The sequence below is a fragment of the Dromiciops gliroides genome, chromosome 4 (assembly GCF_019393635.1).
Source record: "Dromiciops gliroides isolate mDroGli1 chromosome 4, mDroGli1.pri, whole genome shotgun sequence".
Taxonomy (NCBI): Eukaryota; Metazoa; Chordata; class Mammalia; order Microbiotheria; family Microbiotheriidae; genus Dromiciops; species Dromiciops gliroides.
In genome coordinates this window covers 145,696,774-145,724,162 of record NC_057864.1, presented here as the reverse complement: position 1 = coordinate 145,724,162, position 27,389 = coordinate 145,696,774, and the positions used below count along the sequence as shown (strand labels likewise).

The 27,389-nt window shown below is 37.8% G+C and overlaps 1 protein-coding gene across 6 annotated transcripts in view; it reads left to right on the top strand.

Moving 5' to 3' along the window:
* The window catches only part of SLC35F3 (solute carrier family 35 member F3), a 553,895-nt gene that overhangs the window by 402,146 nt on the left and 124,360 nt on the right, over positions 1 to 27,389 (top strand). For 5 of the 6 annotated variants that reach the window (XM_043963772.1, XM_043963773.1, XM_043963776.1 and 2 more), the window contains one exon: positions 23,015 to 23,339. In XM_043963772.1, coding sequence (XP_043819707.1) covers positions 23,015 to 23,339 — 325 coding nt within the window. Of the gene's footprint in view, positions 1 to 2,765; positions 2,874 to 23,014; positions 23,340 to 27,389 lie in introns of all 6 variants that reach the window. The other variant, XM_043963775.1, reaches the window with a different exon arrangement.

Below are 27,389 nucleotides of genomic sequence, written 5' to 3'. Positions count from 1 at the left end.
ATGATCCTCGTATCAGTACATGGTTATTGAACTGAGTTGAATGTAACATGAGTGGTCTATAGTCCCCTCACTGTCCTGGTGGCCTTCTTCTGGATAGGTTCCAGCTTGTCAATGTCCTCCTTTATTCTGTTGTCACCCAAAATCTGAAATAATTCATTAAGCTTGTGTAGGATGACCACAAATTCTAATTAACTCAACGCCCAGTCTGCCCCACCCCCTTCTTCCTGTCTTTATGGATCATGGCCACTGATGAGTACAAACAATTTTATTTCCAAAGTATATCTGTTTTATGTCAGGAAAATAGGGAGTCCCCTCTCTGGGGGATGTTGGGCAATGAAGTTATATAACCCACAATGGATACACCACTCTCTAATCACTCAGCCAAGAAGGGCGCCTACATGCTTCCAATCTCCATTACCATATGCTTCAGCAGTCTCTCTTCTCTCTGCCTAGCTTAGCCACCTGGCTTTCCAAACCAGTCATAGGACTGCCACTCCCAAGAACTCCTGATTTTATACATACATGCGCACACACACACACACACACACGCACGCACATACATATACAAACACATATATACACACACATGTACATACACATATGTATATGTGTATGTGTGTGGGTGGGCATATATATATATATTCACTGAATTTATGACAACCGAGATTTACAGACAACCCAGTCATCTAGCTATCATCCAAACTCAGTGAAAAATAAATGCTCCCCATTAGCTTGCCTGTGGCACCAAGCACTCATAATGTTGCTCATGTGCAATGGAAGCCCCCTTCCTGTTCCTGGTAATTTTCTGTCCTTGAGAAATTAATTTCTCCTGCCTGCAAAAAGAGCAAGTGACTAACTTCTATTCACACAAGAATAAAGAAAGTAGTGAACTATGTCTGAAACAAAGATCCATGTGCCCATGCAATTTAGGTATTATCTATGAAGGGTTAGCTGTTATTGTGACTTGTGGGGAACAACACATTTGAATCTAAGTCCACTCTACTAGGCTGTAAGCTTCATGATGGCAGAGATTCCATTAATGTACAAGCCTTTATTAAGGACTATGTTTCAAACACTATGCAGAGTACTTAGGACACAGATACAAAACACAGTCCATGCCCCCCAAGGATCTTATGTTCTTGTACTGATGGAAGGCTAAAACTAAATGGCTAGAGAAAGGACTTTGGGTCTGGGGAGAAGAGTTGGTGAAACGTGCAATAGATCAGTTAATTATCAAGCCCATTCCAGAAACAATGGTCTCATTGATCTGATGCCCATTCCCAGGTAGAAAAGCAGAAAGTATGTAGGTGGTGACAAGACACACAATAAGATGTCTAAGACAGGGGGCAGCTAGGTGGCGCAGTGGATAGAGCACTGGTCCTGGATTCAGGAGGACCTGAGTTCAAATCCAGCCTCAGACACACTTACTAGCTGTGTGATCCTAGGCAATTCACTTAACCCCAATTGCCTCACCGGAAAAAAAATAAAAATAAAAAAAGATGTCTAAGACAGAAGCCACTCTGCACACAGTAGTGATTGATAAATGTTTGTTGAATTGAGTTAAAATTCTATGTGGCAGTGACCCTGGCCTAAGGAGAAGAGCTTAGAACCACCTGACGGTGGTGTCCTACCTTTTCTTCACCCCATGTAAAGAATACATATCGCATCTCCTCTGCAAGGCCAGCACTAGGTAAAGCTATGAAGTAAGTGAAGCTTGCCTTTTATGATCCTCTTCCTACTCTCCCTCTCACTCCCACCATTTTCAGGTTCCCTAAGCTTGTTTTATCTATAAACATCTGCCCCTACAAAATCTGTCCTCAGAAGGAATCTTATCAGTTACTTAGACCTGAGTGTAAATTAATCAGTTCATTACCTCTCACAGATCAATTTGTTAAAGTAATTGAAAGTATCAGTGAATAAATAAGGAATGTACTGGGGGAGAGGGCTTCCCAAACTCCTAATATTATACCCTATAGGGAACACTCTACTTTGCCCTATATGTGATACTAGCCCTACTGGTCTTTTAATTGCAGCTTGAAAAGGCAACATGGCTTAAGGCAGCAGTCCATAAACTGAAATCTATGAGCTTATGCCATATAAATGTACATGTGTATAAATAACACAAGTATATATCATATACACAAATAATATAAAAAATATATATATAATATAGTATATATGAAGAAATCTGTTGAATAAATATACATACACATGTGTGTAAATATAACATGTACATATGCATAAATATAACATAAATATAAATATAGTTTTATATATGCATATGTGTATATATAACTATTTCAATAGGGTTGGTTTGCTTTATAATCCCATATATTTGATTTTTGTATTTGAAAGCATGATTCAGAGAAAGGGCTTTACCAGATTTTTGCCATCAAAGGGGTCCATGACCTAAACAAGGTTAAAAACCCCTAACCTTGCAGGCAAAGTGCTGGCCTGGGAATCAGAAAGACCCGGCCTTGAATCTCACATCTGACATTTCTTAGTTGTTTGACTATCAGTAAGTGACTTAACCTCTTCTGATCCTCAGTTTCTTAATTTGTAAAATGGGGCTAATAATATCCGGAGGTTCTACCTCACAAAGTTGTGGTGATGTTCAGATGAGATAGTGTATGTATCATGTTTTCCAGATCTTAGAATACTCTATAAATGTCAATTACTGATATTATTCCCTTTTTCTAATGTTTAGATCCCTATAAGGCCTGAGGTTATGAAATGTGGCCTCCTCTCCCCCATTTTGTGAACAGGTGCTTCAAATCCTGAGACAAGCTGGGAATGAGGCTGGATGGAGTTGTTAAACAGGCCTGAGCTGAGCAGTGTGGCCGTAGATGTGCTCTGTGACAAGCCCTTGAGTGGTGAGTGAGGTACCAACAGTGGAGTTACTCCCATTGGGGAACATTCTGAAGCTCTTCTTTTACTAGAAGGTATTTAAGAATACCTTGAAGGATCAAGCTATGTCAATTGACACAGTGATTTTTTTTTATCCTTAAGACAAAGAAAAGAGGTTGATAATGATTATTTTCAAAGTAAAGTTATAATGAAATTTGTGTGTCAATTGATGTGCGGGGTCTTTCAAGTGTTAATGAACTAAAATGTTTGTGTAACACAACTGCTGATGACTCACTCAGAAGTCTGGGGACCCTCTTCCATTAAAATACTCCATCTCTGAGCTCACAGGTAAACCAGGTTCAGTCTTAGAAGAAGCTAATCTCATAAAGAGAGGGGTCAGATTCTTTCTTCTTGTTTCTGGCTCATCATACCCCAAACCCAGAGCAGAACTATGAAGACAATTACTTAAAAAAAGCTTAGGTTTGGCTCATGACTATGGTCTCTCCAAAAGGGAATAGAAGGGTATTTATTATATAAAGTAAATTGGTATGGGACAGCTATTTATTCCCTCTACAAAAACAGAAATGTTTACAACACAAAAGATTTAAAATCATGTATTGACAAAGACTTAAAACATGAAACAATAATTCTTAAGTCCCATACTCTTCAGGTAAATCAACACAAAAAAATTGTGCAACATTTTACAGTACAACTGAAGTGCCATTTCCCTTTCCCCTCAATCCTGTACTTTCTGAAAATTCCCTTACGGTTCAAGTCAAGTCATTTCATGGTTTGAATCTATCATTTTACCTATCATCAGGAAAAGAAATACAAGACATAGGGATGTCATATTCAGTCTTATGCCCACCTACCCTGTACATGTGTTTAATGCCACATGCAAGCAATTGCCATTGCCACTGGAGATTGAGGAGAGGCACTATTTCCTCAACAACAGGAAATTCCAGAGAGAATTTAAAGCCACACATTCAGAAGATAGAAAGAGGAAAACAAAAGTAGAAGTCATTTCTCACTTTTAATTCTATGAGTAGGTGGCTCTTCTTGGCTTAATGGTGATTCCTCTTTGACAGCACCCCTTTCCCCCATATCCAATAATGGGGACTAAGGGATTCCTTTATCATCCCCAAATCCATTAGTTCTAATAACATGCATCCCTGAATGTGAAGGAGGGGGGTGTCAATTGAAAATCACTCATGCTCTATGGGTTTCCTTTAGCCCCAATATATTTCATTCTAAGTAATCTTCATATGGCAATGTCTAGGTTACTTTTATATTTCTCATTGTCGCTGATAAACCTATAGCCCAGCAACAATCCCACATGGGAACTGATTTCTTGAATCATATTTCAATGCAGTGGTGTTTTGTTTTTGTTTTTGTTTTTTACCAAATTCTCCTTGATGTTCTAAGGTATCGATTTGGGCTAAATGTGCTTCTGCACACATACATAGTACTGCCTAGAGGCAGCTGATGAGTGTAGTGGATAGAACACTGAGCCTGGAATCAGGAAAACAAGAATTCAAATCCAGCCTTAGATACTTACTGTGTGTCACTGAGCAAGTCACTTAACATTCCTCAGTTTCAGTTTCCTCAACTTTAAAATGGTGATAATAGCAACATCTACCTCCCAGGGTTGTTGTGAAGATCAAGTGAAATAATAATTGTAAAGCACTTAGCACATGGTAGGTAGTTAATAAATGTGTAAATATTTCCTTCCTTCCTTCCTTCCTTCCTTCCTTCCTTCCTTCCTTCCTTCCTTCCTTCCTTCCTTTCTTCCTTCATTCCTTCCCTCTAATGTGAAAGAGGTCCAATCCCTTTTCCTCATAGCAGACCAGGACCTATTTCTCAATGTCTCAAGCCTATTAGAAGGAAAAGGGGAAAAGTCCTATATATTCCTCCCTATGATAAACTCAGTGCCCACATACATTCTTTATCTCTGACTCTTTTTGGCATTTCATGTTGAGCTTGGCCTTAGTTCTATTTTTTGAAATAATTTACATTTTGCGCACTTGTTTTGGAAGCAGTGAATCATTTTGTTTTGCCTTGGATGTTTGATGTTAGGTAGTCCCCATATTGTGGTGTTTCTGTTTGGATGAGAGACAAGGCTACAGTGAGGGAATTCAACTCACAAAGACTATTTATTAGACTGTGCAATGAGTCTCCTAGTGCACGTCATGAAGGCACCATCAGTTGTACCATAGGAAACCAAATTTAGAAATGAAATCCTCATTTACTTTAAACAGTAGGTCATCAGAGCAAAGCCCTGAATGACTTAAAGGAGAAATGGATGTGGCAATTGTTCTTATATCTCACCCCTGGCTTCCAAGTCTGGTTTGTTCTGTGATCCTGAGACTATCAAGGAGGAAGGTTTTTACAAAACCAATAGGTACCTAGATCATCAACATTTAAAATCTCTCATTCATATTAAGCCAAACAAAATACAAATAATGAGGGCATGTGATGTGGTGAATAGAGAAGGGACTGCCTAATCAGGAAATCCTATCACTCACACACATTGGCTATTTAACTCTGGGTAAGTCCTCATTAGAAAGACAACTCTCTAAGGCTGTAAGTTATAGGAACCAATCTGCATCAGGAGTTCCCTACAGGGTGAGGTAATAAGCATTTATATAGTTTACTATGTGCCAGGCACTTTGCCAAACACTTTTTTTTGATGAGGCAATTGGGGTTAAGTGACTTGCCCAGAGTCACACACCTAGTAAGTGTTAAGTGTCTGAGGCTGGATTTGAACTCAGGTCCTCCTGAATCCAGGGCCGGTGCTCTATCCACTGCGCCATCTGGCTGCCCTGCCAAACACTTTGTACAAATATCTTGTTTGAGTCTCACAACAACTCTGCAAGGTCAGTGCTGTTATTATCCTCATTTTATAGTTGAGAAAACTGAGGTTAAGTGGCTTGCCAAGTGCCACACAACTAGTAAGTGTCTGAGGTTGGATTTGAACCCTGGTCTTCCTGACTCCAGGGGAATCACTCTACACACAGTGTAGAGTGTACCTTCCTACCAATGAGATCCTAAATCTGATACTTCTCTCTCAACCCACACTAAAGTTCATTCCTCCATTAAGAAGTAATAACTGTAGAATATAAAAGTAACACCAAACATTCTCCTGGAAGGGTTGGCCTTTAGTTCAGGGCTGTGAACAATTTTGCAGTGTCTATTACTATTTACAACTGCTTTTCAAACTCTTCCTGAAGTTTTGGCTCCAGCAGAATTCCTCCATGTCAGCTCCAAGTGAAGGAATCTGTCTGCTATTCTTGATACCATTGATGTATTCTACCTTGGTGGTGCTGGCCACTTTTCCTTGCTGTGTTATCAGCAAAGTCAACCCATTTGTTGTGCCATCTGAGTTGGCAATCTCCCATATGGTATGATTTTAAATAAACATAAGACCTGAACCCATAAATTTCATTGGCATTGGCATAAAGAACACCTGAGTGTGAAAACTTCCTCTACCAATACAAATTGGTACCTTCATTGCAACTTAATCTTAGAAAGTTGCCTAGATCATGACTTATCCAAGGTCACATAGCCAGTACATGTCAGAGGCAGGACTCAAACCCAGGTTTTTCAAGTCCTGAGCATCCCTATTCAGTATGCTCTATCCACTACTCCATGCTGCCTCTCCTGACAATTTTAGAACTACTACTTATATTTCCCAAATATCTCCCCCTCTAACTTGCTGGCAAATTTGCTGTCAAACCATTAGATTCATTCCTTAGATACCTGGGGTGGAATGTAATAATACCCAACTAATGGAAGAAAAAAACACCAGAAAAAGAGGCAGAGAACAGAAAAAGCTCCATATGTATTGGGCTTACCAAGTTAAGGATTTCATACATTTTAAATCTGAAATCCTTTTTGTGTGAGCATAGGAAAAGACTCTTGAGGAGAAGAGCCTATCCTGGGTTAGGAAGAAAAAGGTAATGATTTTTTTTTCCTTGCCATCCTTGTCAAGATTAGTTTGCCTAATTAGAACGTCATACAACAGGGTGATGAGGTAATGGGATACAGGACAGAAAAGCTTTTATAATAATAATAGCTACCATTTATATACTGCCTACTATGTGCCAGGTACTGTGCTCTTTACAATTATTATTTCATTTGATCTTGACAACAATCCTGCAGGGTAGGTGCTATTTTTTCCCCTTTTTATGGTTCAGAAAACAGAGAAAGAAGAGGTTAAATGACTTGCTTAAGATCACACAACTAGTAAGTATCTGAGGCTGGATTTTAATTAATATTGAAGGCTCAGGTCTTCCTGACTGCAGATCCTGTGCTCTCTCCTCTGTGCTACCCAACTGCCTACAGCTAAGAAGGAATTGGACAAGACCAAATATATGGGACACTACTCAAATCCATGTCTAATGCTATGTCAGGCACATGCCAGGAGTCACTTGATCAGTGATAGGAGAAAATATGAGTATCGAATGCTTGAAATATTTGGTATTTAAGTCCTTTCCCAACCAGACACCAACCTCCCTTTCCAGTTTTATTATATGACATTTCCCTTCCTGTATTCTGCAGTCTAACCAAACTGACATTTCTACCATCCCTTGTGTTTTTCACACGAGGATGCCCCCCATCCCTGTTATATATTCCCCCCTTACCTCCTCTTCCTCTTAGAATCCCTAATTTCCTTACAAGCTCAACTGACGTACAAGCTTCTACATGAGGACTTGACTGATCACCATCTGTTGCTTCTACCACCTTCTGTCAAAAATCTTATATTTATGTATTTATTTTGTGTATCCTTAGTTATGTGTGTGTGTGTGTGTGTGTGTTGTTTCTCCCAAGAGAATGTAAGTTCCCTGAAGACAAGGAATGTTTGGGTTTTTTTTTTTTTGGTCTTTGTATTCCTAGCACCTAGCTCAGTGCCATGGGAGGAGTTTCCTAAATGCTTCTTGATGGATTGAAATGAACACACAGAAAGAAGATTGAAGGCAGGAAAGATACTAGCAACAACGTTTTCCTACTAGAAAGTTTTGTTTGTTACTTGCCTTGGTTATTAAAGGTTTATAGTGAAAATAATCTCACCACTAACTGTAAAAAAATACTCATTCTGAAATTCAAGTTAGCTATCTATGAAATGATGTTTGTTATGAGATATAAAAGCCAAAACCCTTTTAAGAAAATAAAAAAGCTCAACACATCCTTATTGATGCTCAATTCCAGAATCAACTTGAGGCAAGGGATTTGGGGGAGGAAGAATGTTTTTGAAGCCAACATTTTTCTAATTCCCAACAACCCTGAGAGAAAGGTGCTCATTTTACAAATTAGGATAATAAGGCAGGTGAATGTTAAATTACTTGACCAGTACTTGTTCATCTTTCATTGTCAAAGAGAATCGATGACATCATGAGGATGATGTCTCAACTTGCCCACCTATTGGATTTAAGAGAGGCAGAGCTGCACCAAGTCATCAGCCTCACTCTCTCCTTTGAAGTGTCATTGGCAAGACAAAAGTCAAGATGACTGGCGATGACCCAGGATGTAGTAGAGCCCTTGGCCTTTCTAAATTAAAGTCTTTCCCAGGACCTAGTTTGTCTGAGGCAATATCCATTTAATGACTTTGATGAGAATTGAGACAAAAGATGACTTAATTTACCATCACAAAAATATCGTTCTGGGAAGTGAAGACCCTCAAAGTTTCTGCCCAGAACCACAAAAACAATTGCTATTCATGAAACTAATAAATATCTGGGACAAAATTTTAACTCAAGTCTTTCTGACTCAAGATCCAACACTCTATCCACTATGACACCTCCATAGATTTTGAGTTCAGTGGTAACGAGTCCAACCCCATTATTTTACGGATCCACAGATCAGATCTTCAGGTCATTTCTGGCTTTGAAACTTAACCTGGAGAATGGGGACTGTGTGTGTGCATGCATGTGCATGTGCATGTGTGTGTGCATGCATATGTGTATGTGTGCTGTATGTTTTAGTCCCTAGTAACATTAAAACGTCAATAAACATTTACTAAATACCTACTGTGTGCAAAGCAAGCAGGTTTAAGACAAATCCCTTTAATTTAAAGTTAAAATTGATTATTCAGTCCAGGATTAATATATAATAATCAACTTTTTGCCTCAAGAAATGGTCCCCTGGCTCTTTCAGCATTATTTAAAGTTTAATTCATATTCATTCAGTTTTTCATGGGCCAATAATCTATCTTTTTCAGCATGTGCTACACAAAAGATGTCTTAATCTTAGTTAATGAAAGCATGCTATTTGAACATTTGGAAGTCATTCAGGTATCCCCTAGGAGATTAAAAAAGAAGAAAGAAAGAGCAATACAAAAAATGGCTTTTTTGCTGATGTGGTGTATCCCAACAGATTTGACCCAGGCTTCTAGGGCCAGAACTTTTAATTCTAATTTCCATCTCTAAACTTGGTTACACTGGGGAACCTCAAGCAAACCTTGGTGGCCTCCATGCAAAAGGATGTCAAGTATCTTTGTCAGCCTTTGGAGGTCTGTTCTGCTAAGACCTCACCAGAAACTGAGAGAAAGTCATAAATAGGAAATGCTTTTATCATGTAATATACTAATAAACAGCTTCCCTTTTTCTCCCTAACTGTACTTGATACCTTAGGGACTCACTTTACAACAAAAAGCATCTCTAATTTATGCATCTTTACCCAAATCTGTACAAAAGAAAACATCAGACACATAAATTTGGAGCTCGTCTAACCCCATCTCTTCCCTTTAAAGATGAGGAAACTGGGGCTCCAAAGAGAGAGGTGAGAAAAATCTGTGATACACCCAATATAGTGAAATGCAATTCTTCCTTCTCTTTAACAATCAGAGTTTCAGACTAAAATGTTTGTTTGGGGCCACAGCCCAGACACATGGAAGTCCCCCAACAGAAACCAGCCTCCAGAGATGAAAGAATCAGGGTATTACCTCGTCTCCTTAAGCCAGCTTTTTTAAAAGGTGCCCTTCCCACCCAATGCCAACATTCAAAAGATAGAAGCAGGAGGGGTTATGGGGATTTCCTGAGTCTAGTGTACACGTGCCTGTTTTCTTCTCTGTTTCCTTGCCTATATCACCAAGTTCCATGCCTATAATGAAATAATGCCTCACCTCTACCTCTTAATAAACTACTAATTAGTAAATTCCCTCATACAAATGCGCTGTTTGGCATTCAAAGAATTTCATAACCTATCCCCCTGCTACCTTTCCAGGATTTTTACACCTTACTCCCACACATATACTCTTAAATCCATTAACACTGATCTCTTGGCTATTCCATTAACAAGGCACCCATCTCTCAACTCTGGGGCATTCTCTTTGACTTTCTCTCATGCCTAGGACACTCTCCCTCCTCTATTGTGAATACCAACTTCCCCAAGTTCGAGTTCCAACCAAAGTTCCACCTTCCAGAGGAAGCCTTCCCTAAGCCCTCTTTCCCTCTGTTAATTATTTCCTATTATATAGAGAGCTTGCATTACATTAGACTGTAAGCTCCTTTGAGGACAGGGACTATCTTTTGCCCCTTTTTTTCTCCAACACTAAGTACAGTGTGTGACACATAGTAGGTGCTTAATAAATGTTTATCGATTGATTGAAAATCCTTAGCTTCCTTCAAGGCTCAGCTGAAGTGCCACCTCTAAAAAACCTTCTCTTTTCCTCCTTAAATTATTTTGGTTTTGCTTATGTTTTCATCTGTTTAATGCCCCTGCCCCCTTCCCAGTGGAATGTAAGCTGCTTGAATATAAGGATGTTGTGTTCATTTTTATATCTTCACAATGAGAAGCAGCACAGTATAGTAAGTAAAGGGTCATACTTAGACCAGGGAAGATCAGAGTGAAGTCCTGCTGCTGACACAAATTGTGACTGAGGGCGAGTCATTTAACCTGTTGATGCCCCCAGGACACTAAGACTACAAGTAACAGGTGAGTTGCTGATCTGCGTTGATAGAGGAGAGTTTTCATATTGGAAGGTTCCTATGCTGTTGCAATCAGAGTTCTTCTCCCCCCACCCCCAAATAAACAAATATATTTAAAACTTCAGTGCCTATCACAAAGTAAACATTTAAATAAAGTTTTGTCTAATTCATTTTCATTCCATAGGCATGAAATGCCTCCTATATGCCAGGTACTGTCCTAGGTACTGGGGAGGAGAACACAAAATCAAGCAGTCCTGACCCTCATAAAGTTTACATTCTAATGGGGAAAACAACACATATACATATAAATAAGTATAATATATACGAAGTAATTTCTAGGATACATTTCTAACATGAAGGACAATTTGTTAAAAACAGAACATGAGGTCTGGTGGGCACAATATCAGAGGAGGAAATATGGGAATAGGAACATTATTCAGATGGGGTTGATATGGTATGAGGTATCACAGAGTAGTGGTCCAGAAAGGAAACTGTGGATCTAGTCAGAGTATAGTTCAAAAGTACAGGAATAGGGGCAGCTAGGTGGTGCAGTGGATAGAGCACTGGCCCTGGAGTCAGGAGTACCTGAGTTCAAATCCGGCCTCGGACACTTAACACTTACTGGCTGTGTGACCCTGGGCAAGTCACTTAACCCCAATTGCCTCACTTAAAAAAAAAAAGTTAAAAAAAAAAAGTACAGGAATACTAAGGGGTCAGGACATATTGTCAAGCCCCACATAGTAACAAAAACAACATTGATTTGTCAGTCTCTGACAAAAGAATGAAAATGGGGAAGGGGAGGAAGAGTGCAAAGAAGCAGACATCCCATTTCTAAACCTGTCTAATGGTTAAGGTGGGTTTTTAAGGAGTCCTGGGTCGACACTAATTATAGAGGTGGTGGAGTGTATTTGAGATAATGGGCCCCTGCATTAGGACTCATTCCAATTTTTTAAATTTAATTTTTCCCTAATGATATGCAAAGATGATTTTAATATTGATTTTTAAAAAGAATTTGAGTTCTAAATTTTCTCCTTCCCTCTCTCACCTCTCCCCTCCCTGAGAAAGGAAGCAATTTGATATAGGTTATATATATGTAATTATGAAAAATATATTTCCATATTAGTTATGTAATCAAAGAAGACAGAAACCCAAGAGGGATGAAAAAATAAAGTAAAAATATTATGTTTCAATATGCATTCAGATTCCATACATTATTCTTCTGAATGTGAATACTATTTTTATCATGAGTCTTTTGGAATTGTCTTGGATCATTGTATTGCTGAGAAGAGCTAAGTCATTCATATTCGATCATCATACAATATTGCTGTATACTGTGTACTGTGTACAATGTTCTCTTGGTTCTGCTCACTTCACTCTGTATCAGTTCATATCAGTCTTTACAGGTTTTTCTGAAATCTGCCTGCAAATCATTTCTTAAATATTCCATCAGAATCATATATCACAACTTGTTCAGCCATTCCCTAATTGATGGGAATCCCCTCAATTTCCAATTCTTTGCCACCACAAAAAAAAAAAAAACTGCTATGAATATTTTTTACAAATAGGTCTTTCTCCCTTTTTTGGATGTTTTTGACCTAGCAGTGATATTGCTGACTCACAGAGTACACACATACAACTTTGAGCATAGTTTCATGTGAACTGAGTGGATCAGTTCACAACTCTACCAACAGTGCCTTAGTATCCCAATTTTCCCACATCCCCTCCAACATTTGTCATTTTTCCTTTTCTGTCATGTTAGTCAGTCTGATAAGTGTAAGGGGGTGCATCAGAGTTGTTTTCATTTGTATTTTCCTACTCAATAGTAATTTGGAGCATTTTTTCATATGATTATACATGCTTTTTTATTTCTTCATCTAAAAACTGCCTGTTCATATTCTCTGACCATTTATCAATTGGGGAATAATTTGTATTCTTATAAATTTGACCAATTTCACTATAAATTTCAGAAATCAAGCCTTTATCAGAGACATGTTTGTAAAAACAAATTTTCCCCGTTTTCCTTCTTTCTCATTTTGATTACATTGGTTTTCTTTGCCCAAACCCTTTGTAATTTAATGTAGTCAAAATTATCCATTTTACAACTAGTAGTGCTCTCTATCTCTTGTTTAGTCATAATTTCTTCCCTTCTCCATAGGTATGACAAGGAAACTATTCCTTGCTCTCCTAACTTGCTTATGGTATCAATCTTTATGTCTAACTCATGTACCCATTTTGACCTTATCTTGGTTTTTGGTATGAGATGTTGGTCAATACCTAGTTTCTGCCATACTGTTTTTAAGTTTTCCTAGCAGTTTTTGTTAAATAGTAAATTCTTGTCCCAAAAGCTGGGGTCCTTGGATTTATCAAACAATGGATTGCTGTTTTCTACTGTCTTGTATATCTAATCTATTCCACTGACCCACCCCTCTATTTCTTAGCCAGGACCAAATAGTTTTGATGATGACCACTTTATAATATAGTTTGAGATCTGATATGGCTAGGCTACCTTCCTTCACATTTGTTTTCATTAATTCCCTTGATATTCTTGTTCTTTTGTTCTTCTAGATGAACTTCATTATTTTTTTAGATCTATGAAATATTTTTTGGTAGTTTGATTGGTATGGCACTGAATAAGTAAATTAATTTAGGTAGAATTGTCATTTTGTGGTATTGGCTAAACCTACCCATGAGTAATTAATGTTTTTTCAATTGCTTAGGTCTGACTTTATTTGTATGAATAGTGCTTTGTAATTGTGTTCATATAGACCCTGGGTTTGTCTTGGCAGGTATATTCCTGAGTGTTTTCTATAATCTACAGTTATTTTAAATTGAATTTCTCTTTCTATCGCTTGCTGCCAGACTTTGTTGGTTATATACACATATATACATACATGTACATATGTATACACATACACACATACACACACATACACACACACACACACATATATATATATATATCCTAATGATTTACATGGGTTTATTTTGTAACCTGCAACTTTGCTAAGGTTGATTCCTTAGGATTCTCTAAGTATACCATCATATCATCGACAAAGAGCAAAAGTTTTGTTTCTTTACTTCCTATATTAATTCATGCAACTTCTTTTTCTTCTATTGTTGTAGCTAACATTTCTAGTTTAATATTGAATAATAGTGTTGATAATGAGCATCCTTGCTTCACCCCTAATTTTATTGGGAAGGCTTCTAGCTTATTCCCATTATAGATAATGTTTGCACCAGCCCTGGATTCAGGAGAACCTGAGTTCAAATCTGGCCTCAGACGCTTGACACTTACTAGCTGTGTGACCCTGGGCAAGTCATTTAGCCCTCATTGCCCTGCCCCCCCCAAAAAAAGGTTATGTATACATATCTTATATAACTATATATCCAGGGTCATGTAAAAATTTCTCCAGCAAAAAGGGGTTGGGACAGCTAGGTGGTACAGTGTATAGAGCATCGGCCCTGGATTCAGGAGGACCTGAGTTCAGATCTGGCCTCAGATACTTGACACTTACAAGGTGTGTGACCTTGGGCAAGTCACCTAACCCTCATTGACCCACAAAAAAAGAGGGGTCATAAGTGGAAAAAATTTAAGAAGCACTGGGCTAGATCATGTGGCTCATGAAGCGTAGCTAGGCTGCTTGGTTACTGATTAGATGCAGATATTGTTTGGTTGGTTGCTAGTTGCTGTCCTATAGATGTAGGAATAGAAGGGGAGTGAAAAGTGAAAGATCATATACCTAGAGCTCAAAGGGACCAGAGAAGTCTTCTGATCCAATATTTTCATTTGACATATGAAAAAACAATTTTCTAAAGTCACACAGGCAGTAAGAGACAGAAATGGCATTTGAACTCAGGTCCTATGACTCCCAAACTAAATGCTTTTCCCACTGTACCAGGCTGCTTCCATGACTTTAGGTTTCTAGCCAAGGCAACTGAGAGAGTTGTGGTGCCATTAACAGAAATATGGAAGGTAAATTAAAGGGTTGATTGGAGTGGGAGTGGGGAGGGTGAGGCTTTATTATAACCAAGGAAGGGTGACTGTGGCTTTGCTCTAAGAAACTGAAATTTAGAGTATGCAAACAGAACTTACATTCCTTCTCTAGTATGGCTAACCACATCCCCAAGGAGTTTCTCCACAGCTCTGCCCACCCAGTCCTGCTTCTTACATTCATTGACCTCCCTACATCATCCCAGAAGAAGTCTTAGGTTGCCTACCATATGAGGCTGGCATCCAAGAGTGCCCATATCTCTCTCTCTCTCTCTCTCTCTCTCTCTCTCTCTCTCTCTCTCTCTCTCTCTCTCTCTCCCCTCCCCTTGAAACCAAATTGGTCCAGAAGATGCTAATTACAGCTCTCTTGAGGAGGATAGGATATGAGGTAAAGATTTTTTTCAGGGAAATATTGAGTTTGGGATGTTGGCAAGATAGGATTATGGTGTTATCTCAAGAGCAGAAATAGGATGGCTCAAGGAAAAGTAACAGTGAAAATGGCTGAAAAACAGGGTAAGAATTTTAAAGTTAGAGAATGTATACTGTGGGAAGTTTTTCCTACATTTCTAACAACAGAAACTAAATACCTTTGCTAACTCTGTTTAATATATTGGTCCAATCTTTCATTCTCCAATCAGCAAATGGTTTATTGTTTTGGGCAATGGGGGCTGGATTGTAGTGGGATTCTAGACCAAAGAACTTTTCCTTGCTGAGCAAGACAGGTTCCAAAAAGGAGATCTTCTATCTCATGATGTCCATCATCTGCTACCAACAGTGCTGATATCACATTTTGCCTGCTAAACTGGCCTAAAACTCCCACTTCTTCCATAGTTGCAAGGACCATGCAGTGGATTTAGGAGTCCTTTAGACTTTTTATTATTCCCTGCAGTTAATATTCACATGAGCCTTTGCTCATTTTGTTCTCCACCAGCAAGGAATCTTCTCCTTTCCTCCATTTATCTCAATTCCACAGAACCTTCAAGAATCAGTTAAAGTCCCAGTTTCTCTAAAGCCTTTTCCTACTGGGCAGGCATTCTATTTCCTCTCCATTTTCCAAACCCATTTGTTGGGGTGGGGTTTTTTTTTCATTTTTTTTGTACTTCTTTTGTATGCCCTACAGCTTCACAAGTAGATATTATCTCTACATGTATGTATATATGTGTGTAAATGTAATTATATATACATATTATATGCATTTTATTGTATTATTCATGATAGAATAGGATAAGATTCACAACTGATTAATAATTGTCTGTCATATTATATAATACAGTTATATTATATATCTATTATATTTAACATATACATTATTGTGTAATATAGTATATAACAAAATATAAACTAATAATTTGTGTTATTAGTTTATATCATACCCATATCATATATAATGAAGTTAACCCTTTATTTACAATCTAGTGGGGAGAGAAGACATAGTTTTGTAAAATTTCAGAGTCTATAAAATCTTGTAAAATCTTCAGAAGACCTTCAAAAGCCATCTAGGGCAGAGGTTTCAAACAAACAGCCATCAGTGGATAGAGCTCCGGCCCTGAATTCAGGAGGACCTGAGTTCAAATCTGGCCTCAGACACTTAACATTTACTAGCTGTGTGACCCTAGGCAAGTCACTTAACCCCAATTGCCTCACCAAAAAAACAAAAAAACCAAGCAGCCAAGTGGGGCTCCAACCAAATTACAATGTAATTGGGAAATACTTAACAAAATAAATACAAATAAAATAGAATGTAAATATGTTAATTTGTGATTTTCTAAGACAATATGAGCCTGCAGAAATCTTCACGTGCAATTTAGTGGCCCCCATTTCTGTTTGAGTTTGACATCTCTGATCTATACCAATCTGTACCTGAAACAGCAATCCCCTCTACAACATTCATGAAAAAAGGTCTTCCACCTTCTCCATCCTACTCTGAGACAAATCTAATCGTCAGGATTTTTTGCCCCTGCCACCAAGCCCAAATCTGCTTTCCTATAACCTCCACTTCTTATTCCTAGCTAGGTCTTCTGGGGCCAAAAACCAATTCCAGTTCCTCTTCAAAAACTTGAAAATGACTGGCTTGTTCATCTGTCATTTCCCACCTCCTCTCTCCCCATCACCACCAACATTATGTTTCCTTCTCTAAGCTAAACACCTACTTCCTTTACCCAGCCTTCATAGATTTCCAGTCTGCAGATTTTCTATTTGGCCTAGCAATCCTTGTTGCTCTCCCCAGGATATATCCAGTTTGCCATGGTCCTTCATCAAATGCGGTCTCCAGTACTGAACGTGGTACACAAAATGCCACAGGATGTTATCCCTCCCTCTTCCTGTACCTTCTACTTCAGGCAACCTAAGATCACATTGGGTTTTCTGGCTGCAATATCATACCTAGACCCGAAACTTGCATTCCATTAAATGGTCCTTTTCACGTGAATTATTATCTAACCATGCATGCCCTTGGTGTTGGTCAGTTTGGCATTTCAAAGGAAAAAAACCTCATCCCATTTTAAGATAACTATTAAGTTTGCTGAATTGTATATACTATTCATCACCCATTAAGAAGGAACAAGACAAGTATCATCCCCTTCACATCCCCCACTTTAGCTGTATCCAGGCAAGCACCTCAGCTCAGGCAACTCACCAGCTCTGGATGACCCAGAGATGTTAGAGAACTATAGAATTTTTACTCACATGGACTAAAGGAGCTAGATGCTCCCTGCCAGCTAATGTCAGTGACCCTTAGGTGCCTTTGTATGATCCACTCCCAAGTAGACCAGATAAAGCTAAATGTGGGAGCTGATAAAATCCCTTTGCAGTCAGCGACTCTACTGGTGCATATTCCGGAACCACTCTAGCTATCTCTATCTGCATGCCGCCCTTCTTCCTCCTCTATATGAAGGACGTTGATCAAGCACCCATACTCCCTTCCCCATTCTCTACTTGTGTAGTAGACTATTTGAACCTCATCATAGGACTGTTAAATCTTACATCCTTAGTTTGGCCATCATTACAACCTGTGGAAATTTTTTTTTTTTTTGGTTCATAAAACCTTTGTATCCCAGAGGAAGAAACCAGAGGATATCTAATCCAACCTATAATTAAACAAAGATCTTTCTGTGAGACACCCAACCCAGTAATCATCTAGCCTTTACCTGTCTAATGGAAGCCATGTCTAGAGTGGGGAAGGGGTGTAATAAAAGGGAAAGGGTGGGGTAGAAAAATTTACATTATAATATTATATATTTAAAAGGAATAGCAAGTTATATGTAATAGATTTGTAGTTTCATATGCGATGATCTTTTTTCTTTTTATTCAACTATATTATGGAAATGTATGTGTTATTTGATAAATTAAAATTTAAAAATTTTTAAAAGCCTGTAGTGAGAAAGATTCCACAACTTCCCAAAGCAGTCCTTTGTACTTTAAGATTGGCCTAATTATTAGGATTTATAATTTATAATATAGTTTATATATCGCATAATATGTTATACATGTACATTATGTAATTAATAGCATTGTTTTCTCTTATACAGAGCCCAAATTTCTTTAACATCCTCTTTAACTTCTTTTTAACATTCACCAATTAACATCTGGTTCTGCCCTCTGGGTCTAACCACTCTTCCATATAACAGTCCACCAACTGCTTGAAGATAGCTATAATCTCTCCACCTGGCCCTGAAGTCATGTTCTCCAGCATAAGCATACCCTTTTCCTTTTTTTTTTCTTTGCTCCTCATATAAAATTATCTCCACACCCTTTACCATCCTGGTCACCCTCCTCTGGACACTCTCCAGCTTGTTATTTTCCTTCCAAAGATGTGGTACCCACAACTAAACACAATTCCTATTTTCTCATCCAGAATTTTGGTCACTGTTTCCAGCTTCCCGTCATCTGCAAATCTGATAATAAGTACCTAGGACTGGAGCTAGGTTCCATCGCTGGAGAATAGTTTCTGGGGAATGGTTTAGGGTGGGTTGTACTTGCTTGTTTTCCTTTGACTCTTTCCCTGTGTATCTGTTCTACCCACTAATTATTATTTTAAAAGGATGGAATGTTCATTTTAGCTATGAATGCCTTTACATTTCACATTTGTGTATTTTTAATATTTCGTTTGGCAAAATGGTCCGGGAAAATGCACACTAGAGAATATCTTCTTTAATCCAAACATTTTAGTAACAGTAAATTAAATTATTTAATGCCCATTGCCTTCATTTAAATGCCTCCACAGAATCAATCATTTCTGTTTTCATAAATTTATTAGACCATAATAGAAATTGTCCATACATTTTGCTTCTGAAAATGTAAGGCAGCTAAACCAAGAAACACACTTACTCTAGCCACAGATTTATTCAAGCTCAGCAAAAATGCATACTTATACATGCTTGCACTGTAAAATAGTCTTTCACTTATACATTGATTTTTGCTCCCTCAAGTTATGGCTCGGATATGGATTTTTAACAATAAAGCTGGAAGTGTAAAAATACTTACTTTTCCCTAGGCACAACAATAACAAAAGGTGTTTTTATCCAACTAAATCACAACAGTTTTATTTATATACATTGAAGGAAGTAGAGACTGGATCATCTGAAAAGTTACATAATCCATGTATAAATTGTACTATATTTTGAATTTACAACTGAAACTAACTGTGCTTTAGAATCTGGTCATTTGTTTCAAGGTGATAGATAAATTCCATAAAGTGAAGGCATTAACTCAGGAGGACTTGAAAGCAGTTTGCTGTTTCCTTAGCCTATCATCCACTCCATGGTGGAAGAGACAGTTCATTTCTCAGATTGGAATGAAACTCCAACCTGAGTTGTTAACAATACCACTCTTTCTCAGCCCTTCCCCAGGGCTGGTGAAACAGGTAGATTTGGAAGGGTATTTAGCCTACAAGCAAAGAAATCAATCAACCCTCAATAAAGAAAACCCTTGGGTGATGCAAGTAAGCCTGAAAATAATTTGTGAAACTGAATTTGGATGCTATGTTTTTCACTTGATGCTTTACTAGAAGTAGAATTTGTATGCATGTAACTAGTGCCCCCCCACCAAGTGGATCCAATTCCATATAATGAAAATTGATACATATTGGACCTTTTTTGTTTTGTTGTTTTTCAGTTATGTCTGACTCTTCGTGATCCCATTTGGGGTCTTCTTAACATAGATACCGGGGTGATTTGCCATTTCCTTCTCCAGCTCATTTTACAGATGAAGAACTGAAGCAAGCAGGGTTAAGTGATTCACCCAGGGTCACACAGCTAGTGTCTGAGGCCAGAAGATGAGTCTGCCTGACTCCAATTTGGACACTCTATCTACTGTGCCACATGGCTGAAAATATGAGACATTAGAACTCACTAAATCAAACCTCCTCACTTTACAGATGAGCAAATTGAGATCCAGAAAAGTTAAATAACTTGCTTACAGTCTCACAGACTTTAAGTGGATGAATCAAAATTTGAACACAATGTTCTTTCAGCTACTCCACCAAGCTTTGAAAATGAATATAATAATAGCTGCCATTTGCTTTAAGGTTAGCAAAGTGATTTACAAACATTAACTTGTCTCATCCTCACAACAAACCTGGGATATTAGGTACAATTTTTATCCCCATTTTACAGATGAGGAAACTGAGGTAGGATGAGGCTAAATGACTCGCCCAAGGTGTCTGGACACCTCTTACAATCACTACTTACTTTGCAAGACTTAGCTCATGAGATATTTTATTTTCTTTTTTTTTCAAGAAGTATTTTCTGATTCTCCCAGTTGTTAATGTTCCCAATTCCCCAAATTTATTTTGTGCTTATTTTGCCTATATTTTGTATTGACTTATTTTTGTTTATTTTGTTTTCTCTGAGAAGAATATAAGTTTCTTGAAGAGAGGGCCATTTTGTTAATTTTTTAATTATCCTCAGCACCTACTACAGTGACTAGCATATTATACACATTTAATAAATGCTTGTTGTATTAAATTCATCCTAACAATCAATAACTATTGATAAAGTGCCTACCATGTGCTAGCCGCAATGCCAGGCTACAAGTACAAAGATACAAATACAAAGAATGAAATAATCCTTACTTACAAGGCATATATATATATTCAAGAGGGGGAAGACAACAAGTACATATAAAAATATATGCAGCATAAACACAAAGTGAATAAATTCAAATATGTACAAAGTGTCTGAATACATGATAGTTTTGGAGGAAGGGCAGTAACAGATGGGAGGATCAGGAAATACTTTATGACGAAGATGGTGCTTGAATTGCATCTTAAAGGAAGAGGACTCTGAGACAAAAGGGGACACATTCTAAGCATATGGGATGGCTAGTGCAAAGGCAAAGAGCAGTCAGTCAGTAAGCATTTATTAAGTGCCTACTATGTGACAGATACTTTGCTAAGTACTAAAATGGAGTAAGGGATAGGGAGAGCTCTATTACAGGATGTAGGTGGTATCCAGTGTGGCTGGAAATATAATTTGGGTCCAAGCTATAAAACTAAACAGGGATGAGGGTGTTTTTTATATTTTATTCTAGAGGCAACAGAAAACCACTGGAGTTATTATTGAGTAGGGGAATTAATATGGTTGACTCTATACTTGAGGAAAATCACTTTGGAAGCAGTGTGTAGGATGAACCCAAATGAGGGGAGACTTGAGGCAGAAGGACCAATTAGTCAACTGTTGCAATAATCAAGTCAAGAAATGATGATGGGCAGGGGCAGCCAGGTGTTGCAGTGGATAAAGCACTGGCCCTGGATTCAGGAGGACCTGAGTTCAAATCCGGCCTCAGACACTTGACACTTACTAGCTGTGTGACCCTGGGCAAGTCACTTAACCCCCATTGCCCCACCCAAAAAAAAAAAGATAAGAAAGAAATTATGATAGGCTAAAGTAAAGTGTTGACTATGTGAGTAGAAAAAAGAGGTCAGAGGGGGAAAATGTTGGGAAGGTAAAAGTGTCAGGCTTTGTCAACTGATCAGGTAAGGGAGAGCAAGGCATCCAGAACAATACTTGGGTTATGAACTTGGTACACAAGAAGGGATGATAAACAAATGAAGAATTTCAAAATGCATAAAGCAATAGTTCTATTTAAATTCCCAGATTTCAGATCACATGTATAAACATGAATGGAAAGTATTAATAGAGAAATTGTTGGAGTTTTCCCTTCCTGTGACCTGAATGGGCAGCACATGAATCAATGCCAAATTTTGGGGAGTGAGCCTAGCCCCATGGATTAGCAGTTATTTACATTCCCAGAGGCAAAAATCCCTTTATACAGGGATTCTTAACCCCAGGGTTTCATGAATAGATTTCAGAGGGTCTATGAATTTGGATGGGGAAAAATTACATCTTTATTTCTGTATAATAGGTTTTATTTGTAATCCTATATATTTTATTTGGAGCAGCTAGGTGGCACAGGGGATAGAGTGCTAGGCCTGGAGTCAGGAAGATTCATCTCTCTGAGTTTAAATCTGGCTTCAGACACTTACTAGCTATGTGACCCTGGGCAAGTCATTTAACCCTGTTTGCCTCAGTTTCTTCATCTGTAAAATGAGCTCTAACACCACTCTAGCATCCTTGACCAAAAAACCCACAAAAACACAAAAACACCCAAATGGTGTCATGAAGTCAGACAACTGAAAACAACTAAATGACAGAATATTGTATTCTATCCATTCAAAAACATTCTTAAAAAGGGGTCCATAAGGTTCACCACACTGCCAAAGAGATCCATGACACACACAAAAGTTAAGAACTTCTGTTCTAAAAAGAAAAACCAATTAGGTTGTACAAAACTATGCTTTTTAGAAGAAATGCAATGCAGGGAATTTCTGGGGGCCTGCTTGTATAGAAGGCTTGTTAATTAGTTCAACTGGAAAGGGGTCTTGTTTTTTCATTATTTAAGCATAAAGCAAAATGTGGATCTTTATTGCAGCTCCCTTAAATAACATACACAAGAAGGTACATGAGTCAACACAACGATAGCTAATGTGTGTGTTCTGAAGATAGAGAAACATGTATTCTACTCCTTCCTAAGTATTGCAGAATGCCACTGGCCAAGTACTTCTCTTCTCACAGGAGCCCTAAACAGCACCCTTTTACCTGCTTTTGCAAATGAATTCTGACTTCAGACAGTGGCTCAGCACCCCAGCCCACTCCATTCTCAACTCTATGGAGACAGAAAATCATGAGAGAGCTCCTCAGGTGCAGGCCATGAATCCCTGTTAACCTTCTCCTACCAATTTTTTTCTTTCCAGGGGATGAGCGCCCTCGGGACTCTCCAGCTCCAACAGAGACCCAAATGCCAGCTGGAGTGGAGGCTGGAGGGAGAGCCGGACATTGCTGTTGGAAATGCTCCAGAGAGCAGCTCAAGAAGTTTTTCTGGGGTGTGGCAGTGGTTTTGTGCATCTGTTCTTCATGGGCGGGCTCTACACAACTCGCCAAGCTGACCTTCAAGAAATTTGATGCCCCTTTTACCCTGACGTGGTTTGCCACCAACTGGAACTTTTTATTCTTTCCTTTGTACTATGTGGGACATGTTTGCAAGTCCACAGAGAAACAGTCTTTAAAGCAAAGATACAGGTAAGGAGGACTTGGTGATCCAACACCTTTCTGTGATCTTGTGCTTTACAGGGGAGTGGGTAAGCTCAAGTGGTGCTCATGTTTAAGAATTGATGATGGATGAACCATTTTCTCCTTGATGTTACAACATCTGAGTTTGTTATCTAGGTTGCATAAGCTTTGGGTTTGTTGATGGTAGATAATAGTAATGATGATAATTATTATAATAATTAGTATTTATATAGCACTTTAATGTTTGCAAAGTGCTTTACTAGCATCTCACTTGATCTTCACAGGGATTGCAAAAAAGAGAAAACTCTAGGTTTGTTAATGGTCAAAAGTAATAAAAGTAACATTTATGTAGCCCATTGAGGCTTACAAAGTGATTTCTATAAAAATATATTTAGATATAGATGTATAGATATATCAAATCTCATCTGATCCTCACAAAGACCTATGGGTTGTTGCTATCATTATCCTTACCTTGCAAAAGTTAAGAGAGGTTAGGGGGCAGCTGGGTGGCGCAGTGGATAAAGCACTGGCCCTGGATTCAGGAGGACCTGAGTTCAAATCCAGCCTCAAACACTTGACACTTACTAGCTGTGTGACCCTGGGCAAGTCACTTAACCCCAATTGCCTCACGCACACACACACACACACACACACACACACACACAAAGTTAAGAGAGGTTACATGATTTGCTCAAGGTCACACAGTTTATTAGTGTCTCAGTCAAGATTCAACCTTAGGACTTTATTATTCCAAGTCCGGTGTTTTATCCAGAATACCTGCTCTGGAGACAGAGGACCTGAGTTCAAATCTGACCCTATAAGCTCTGTGCCCCTGGACAAGTTATATTAACTCCCCGAGTCTAAGTTTCCTCATTTGTAAAAGGGGAAGGAGGAGTAAACTGGGTGGTCTATGAAGCCCCTTGTAGATCTACAGCTATAATCCTATTACTTCACAGGATCATACCTCAAATTTCCCTTGTAAAATGAATTCACCATAACTTTTCCTTCATCTTGGTTCTCTTTTGTAATAGTAAAGATCAGAAAAAGGAATGAAAAAGGCTTGAAACTGCTTTGAAAAGGTGGAATGAAAGAACCCAGGCTGTGCAAAATCATAATTCTCTTCTCCCTACAAGGTGTTCTTGCCCTTCTTTGTTTCAGGCTTTGTAATCAGCCTCAGGGGCTACTCTTCCAGAGCTCACCTTGGCTGAATCCCATGAAGAACCAAGAAAAGGCAAAAAAAAAAAAAAAACCCAAAGCAAAACAAAACAAATTTTTAAAAAACATCATGACTGAATCATTGTTGGCCTTTGTTGTTTGGTGGTATTTACATACTTTGGCAGGAATATATTTTCTTTCCATAAAGTTTTCATGAGATTCTCATGGCAGGGACTTTAGTTTTGATAGCACCAGAACAATTACATATATTTTTTATTTGGAAGGAAAAAATACTTAACACCTTCTAAACATCTTTGATGTTTTCTTATTTTGAGTTAATTACAACAATTGATCAAGAGTATATCATCTAGGGGCAGCTAGGTGGCACAGTGGATAGAGCACCGGCCCTGGAGTCAGGAGTACCTGAGTTCAAATCCAGCCTCAGACACTTAACACTTATTAGCTGTGTGACCCTGAGCAAGTCACTTAACCCCAATTGCCTCACTAAAAAAAAAAAAAAATTTTAATTTATTTTTAAATTAATAGCATTTTTTCTCTCAACCCACCCCCACTAAGAAAGAAAAAAGAAAGTCTTTGTAACAAATATGCAAGATAAATTATCATATAGTTGGTGTCCAAAAAGATATAGCTCATTCTATACCCTCAGTCTATTATTTCTTTTTCAAGCAATGGGTAGCATTCTTCTTCTGGAATTAGTCTTTAAGGCTTTCATTTTTTTTTTTTTAGTCTTTAAGGCTTTCAAAGCTGTTTTTACAATGTCACTGTTACTGTGTAGATTGTTCTTATGGTTCTGCTCACTTTGCTCTGCCTCAATTCATACAAGTCTTCCTATGTTTCTCTGAAACCATTCTTTCATTATTTCTCATGGGACTGAAGTATTCCATTGTATTCATAAGTTTGTTTGCTTTTAAGGAAGAAGTGCTGTTTTCTTAATAAAGAATTTTTAGGAAAGCAGACCTGATATGATATTCCTTGTTCTTCTAAATTATATACCTACAAAAAGCCCACTCTTTGGAGTTTAATCTACCCTAAAAAAGCATTATCATTTGCCTGGAGGCAGTTATCTGATATATGGGTATAAGGCCTAAATGCTTCATTTCTATAGTACTTATATTTCACCCTTTAACCTATTTTAGTGATAGAAACTGAGTTCACTTGTGGGAATGAAGGAAATGAGGTGGGGATTAAGGGGGAAGGGAAGAAGAGAGAGAGGGAGGGAGAGAGAGAGAGAGAGAGAGAGAGAGAGAGAGAGAGAGAGAGAGAGATTCTAGTCAGTGCTCTTTCCACTGAAACAAAGGCAACATTTTTTTTTAATGACCAATCTGATGGAGAACATCTAAATAGTAGGTTTGAAGCTCTAAGAAATAAAAGGAAATTAATACCAAGTCTTTCTTCATGTCTTTTTTTTTTTTCATTTAAAGAAAAAGATTCAGAGTCAGCTAAGGAGATGCATCCTTTGTGCTGAAAGGGAGAAAGTTTTAAGCAAGAGCTAGGAAGAAAGATAGGACGCTTTTTAGCCACAAGGGAAAGTTAGTGAGGCAAATTAATACCTTCTCTTTTTATTAGCTCCAAAAGCTATCAAACCGGCAGGTCTCTCCCTAACTAAAGAAATAAGCTGCAGCTGAGAGATAATGACAAATTGCCTGAAGTGGTTTTGAACACCAATAAATTATAAAGGTTAGAGTAAGGCTAGCCAGTTTTCCAAAGATGGGAGCCAGCATTCTCTAGTACCATAACAAAGAGGCCACAATATTTTTTCCTTTTTTTGTTATTCATTTTGAACTTAAGTACAAAAAGACAAAAAAAATCCTTCCACAGCACAACATAAAAAAGAATCAATATAAAAGCATGCGTTTCCATTTTACAGTTTCCTTTTTTTTTTGAAAACTATATAATAAATACTATACTGTTTTCAAAGCTACCTTGCTTTTCTGTGCTTCCTTCTAAGTTTTCTTTTGTTTTCTGTTGTAAACTTTTTTCCCTCCTTCCCTAAAGGTTTCCCACTTTTTCCCCTCCCACTCTAAAGAAGGTTACCATTAGATACAAATATTTGTATATATTTAAAACTATGCTGCCCATATATTTATTGTTTCTTTCTCTGGATGTGGATAGCATCTTCCTTCATAGGTCCTTTGTAGTTGATTTCAGTATATATAATACTTAAAATGACCTAGTCATTCAAAGTTGTTCTTAGAACAATATTGCTGTTACTGTGTACAACGTTCCCTTGGTTTTGCTCATTTCACTCTTCATTATTTCATACAAGTCTTTCCATATTTTTCTAAAATCAACCAGCTCATCATTGCAATTTATTGGCATATAATTGGGCAAAATAACTTCTTACAATTGCTATCTTCATTAGTTAGACATTCACCTTTTTACTTTTAGTACTAGTGATTTGGTTTTCTTCTCTCTTTTTTTAATCATAGTAACCAATGGTTTATCTATTTTATTGAGTTCTTTTAAATAAAATCAACTAGTTTTATTTATTACTTCAATGGTTTTCTTACACAATTTTATTAATCTCATCTTTAATTGTTTTAAGATTTCCTATTTAGTGCTTAATTGGGGATTTTTAATGTAGACAATATTTTTTAACATTTTAATACCTAATTCAATCAGTAAATCAAAGGAGACTGACAAATCTTTCCATCATTCATCAATTTCTTCCTTCATCACAATGTTATTTTCAAGAGTTAGCATCATTACTTTTACACACACATAGCATGCCAACAAATTTTTCTTCAGAATAACAGTGCCAACAGTTCAGAGCCTACAGTGAAATTCTAAAGAGCTACATAGATGAGGAATTTTGAGCCCTGAGTTAGAAAAATCCATTTCCCCTTTAAAAAACTTTAGGTGGTGAAAAAATGAATGATATCT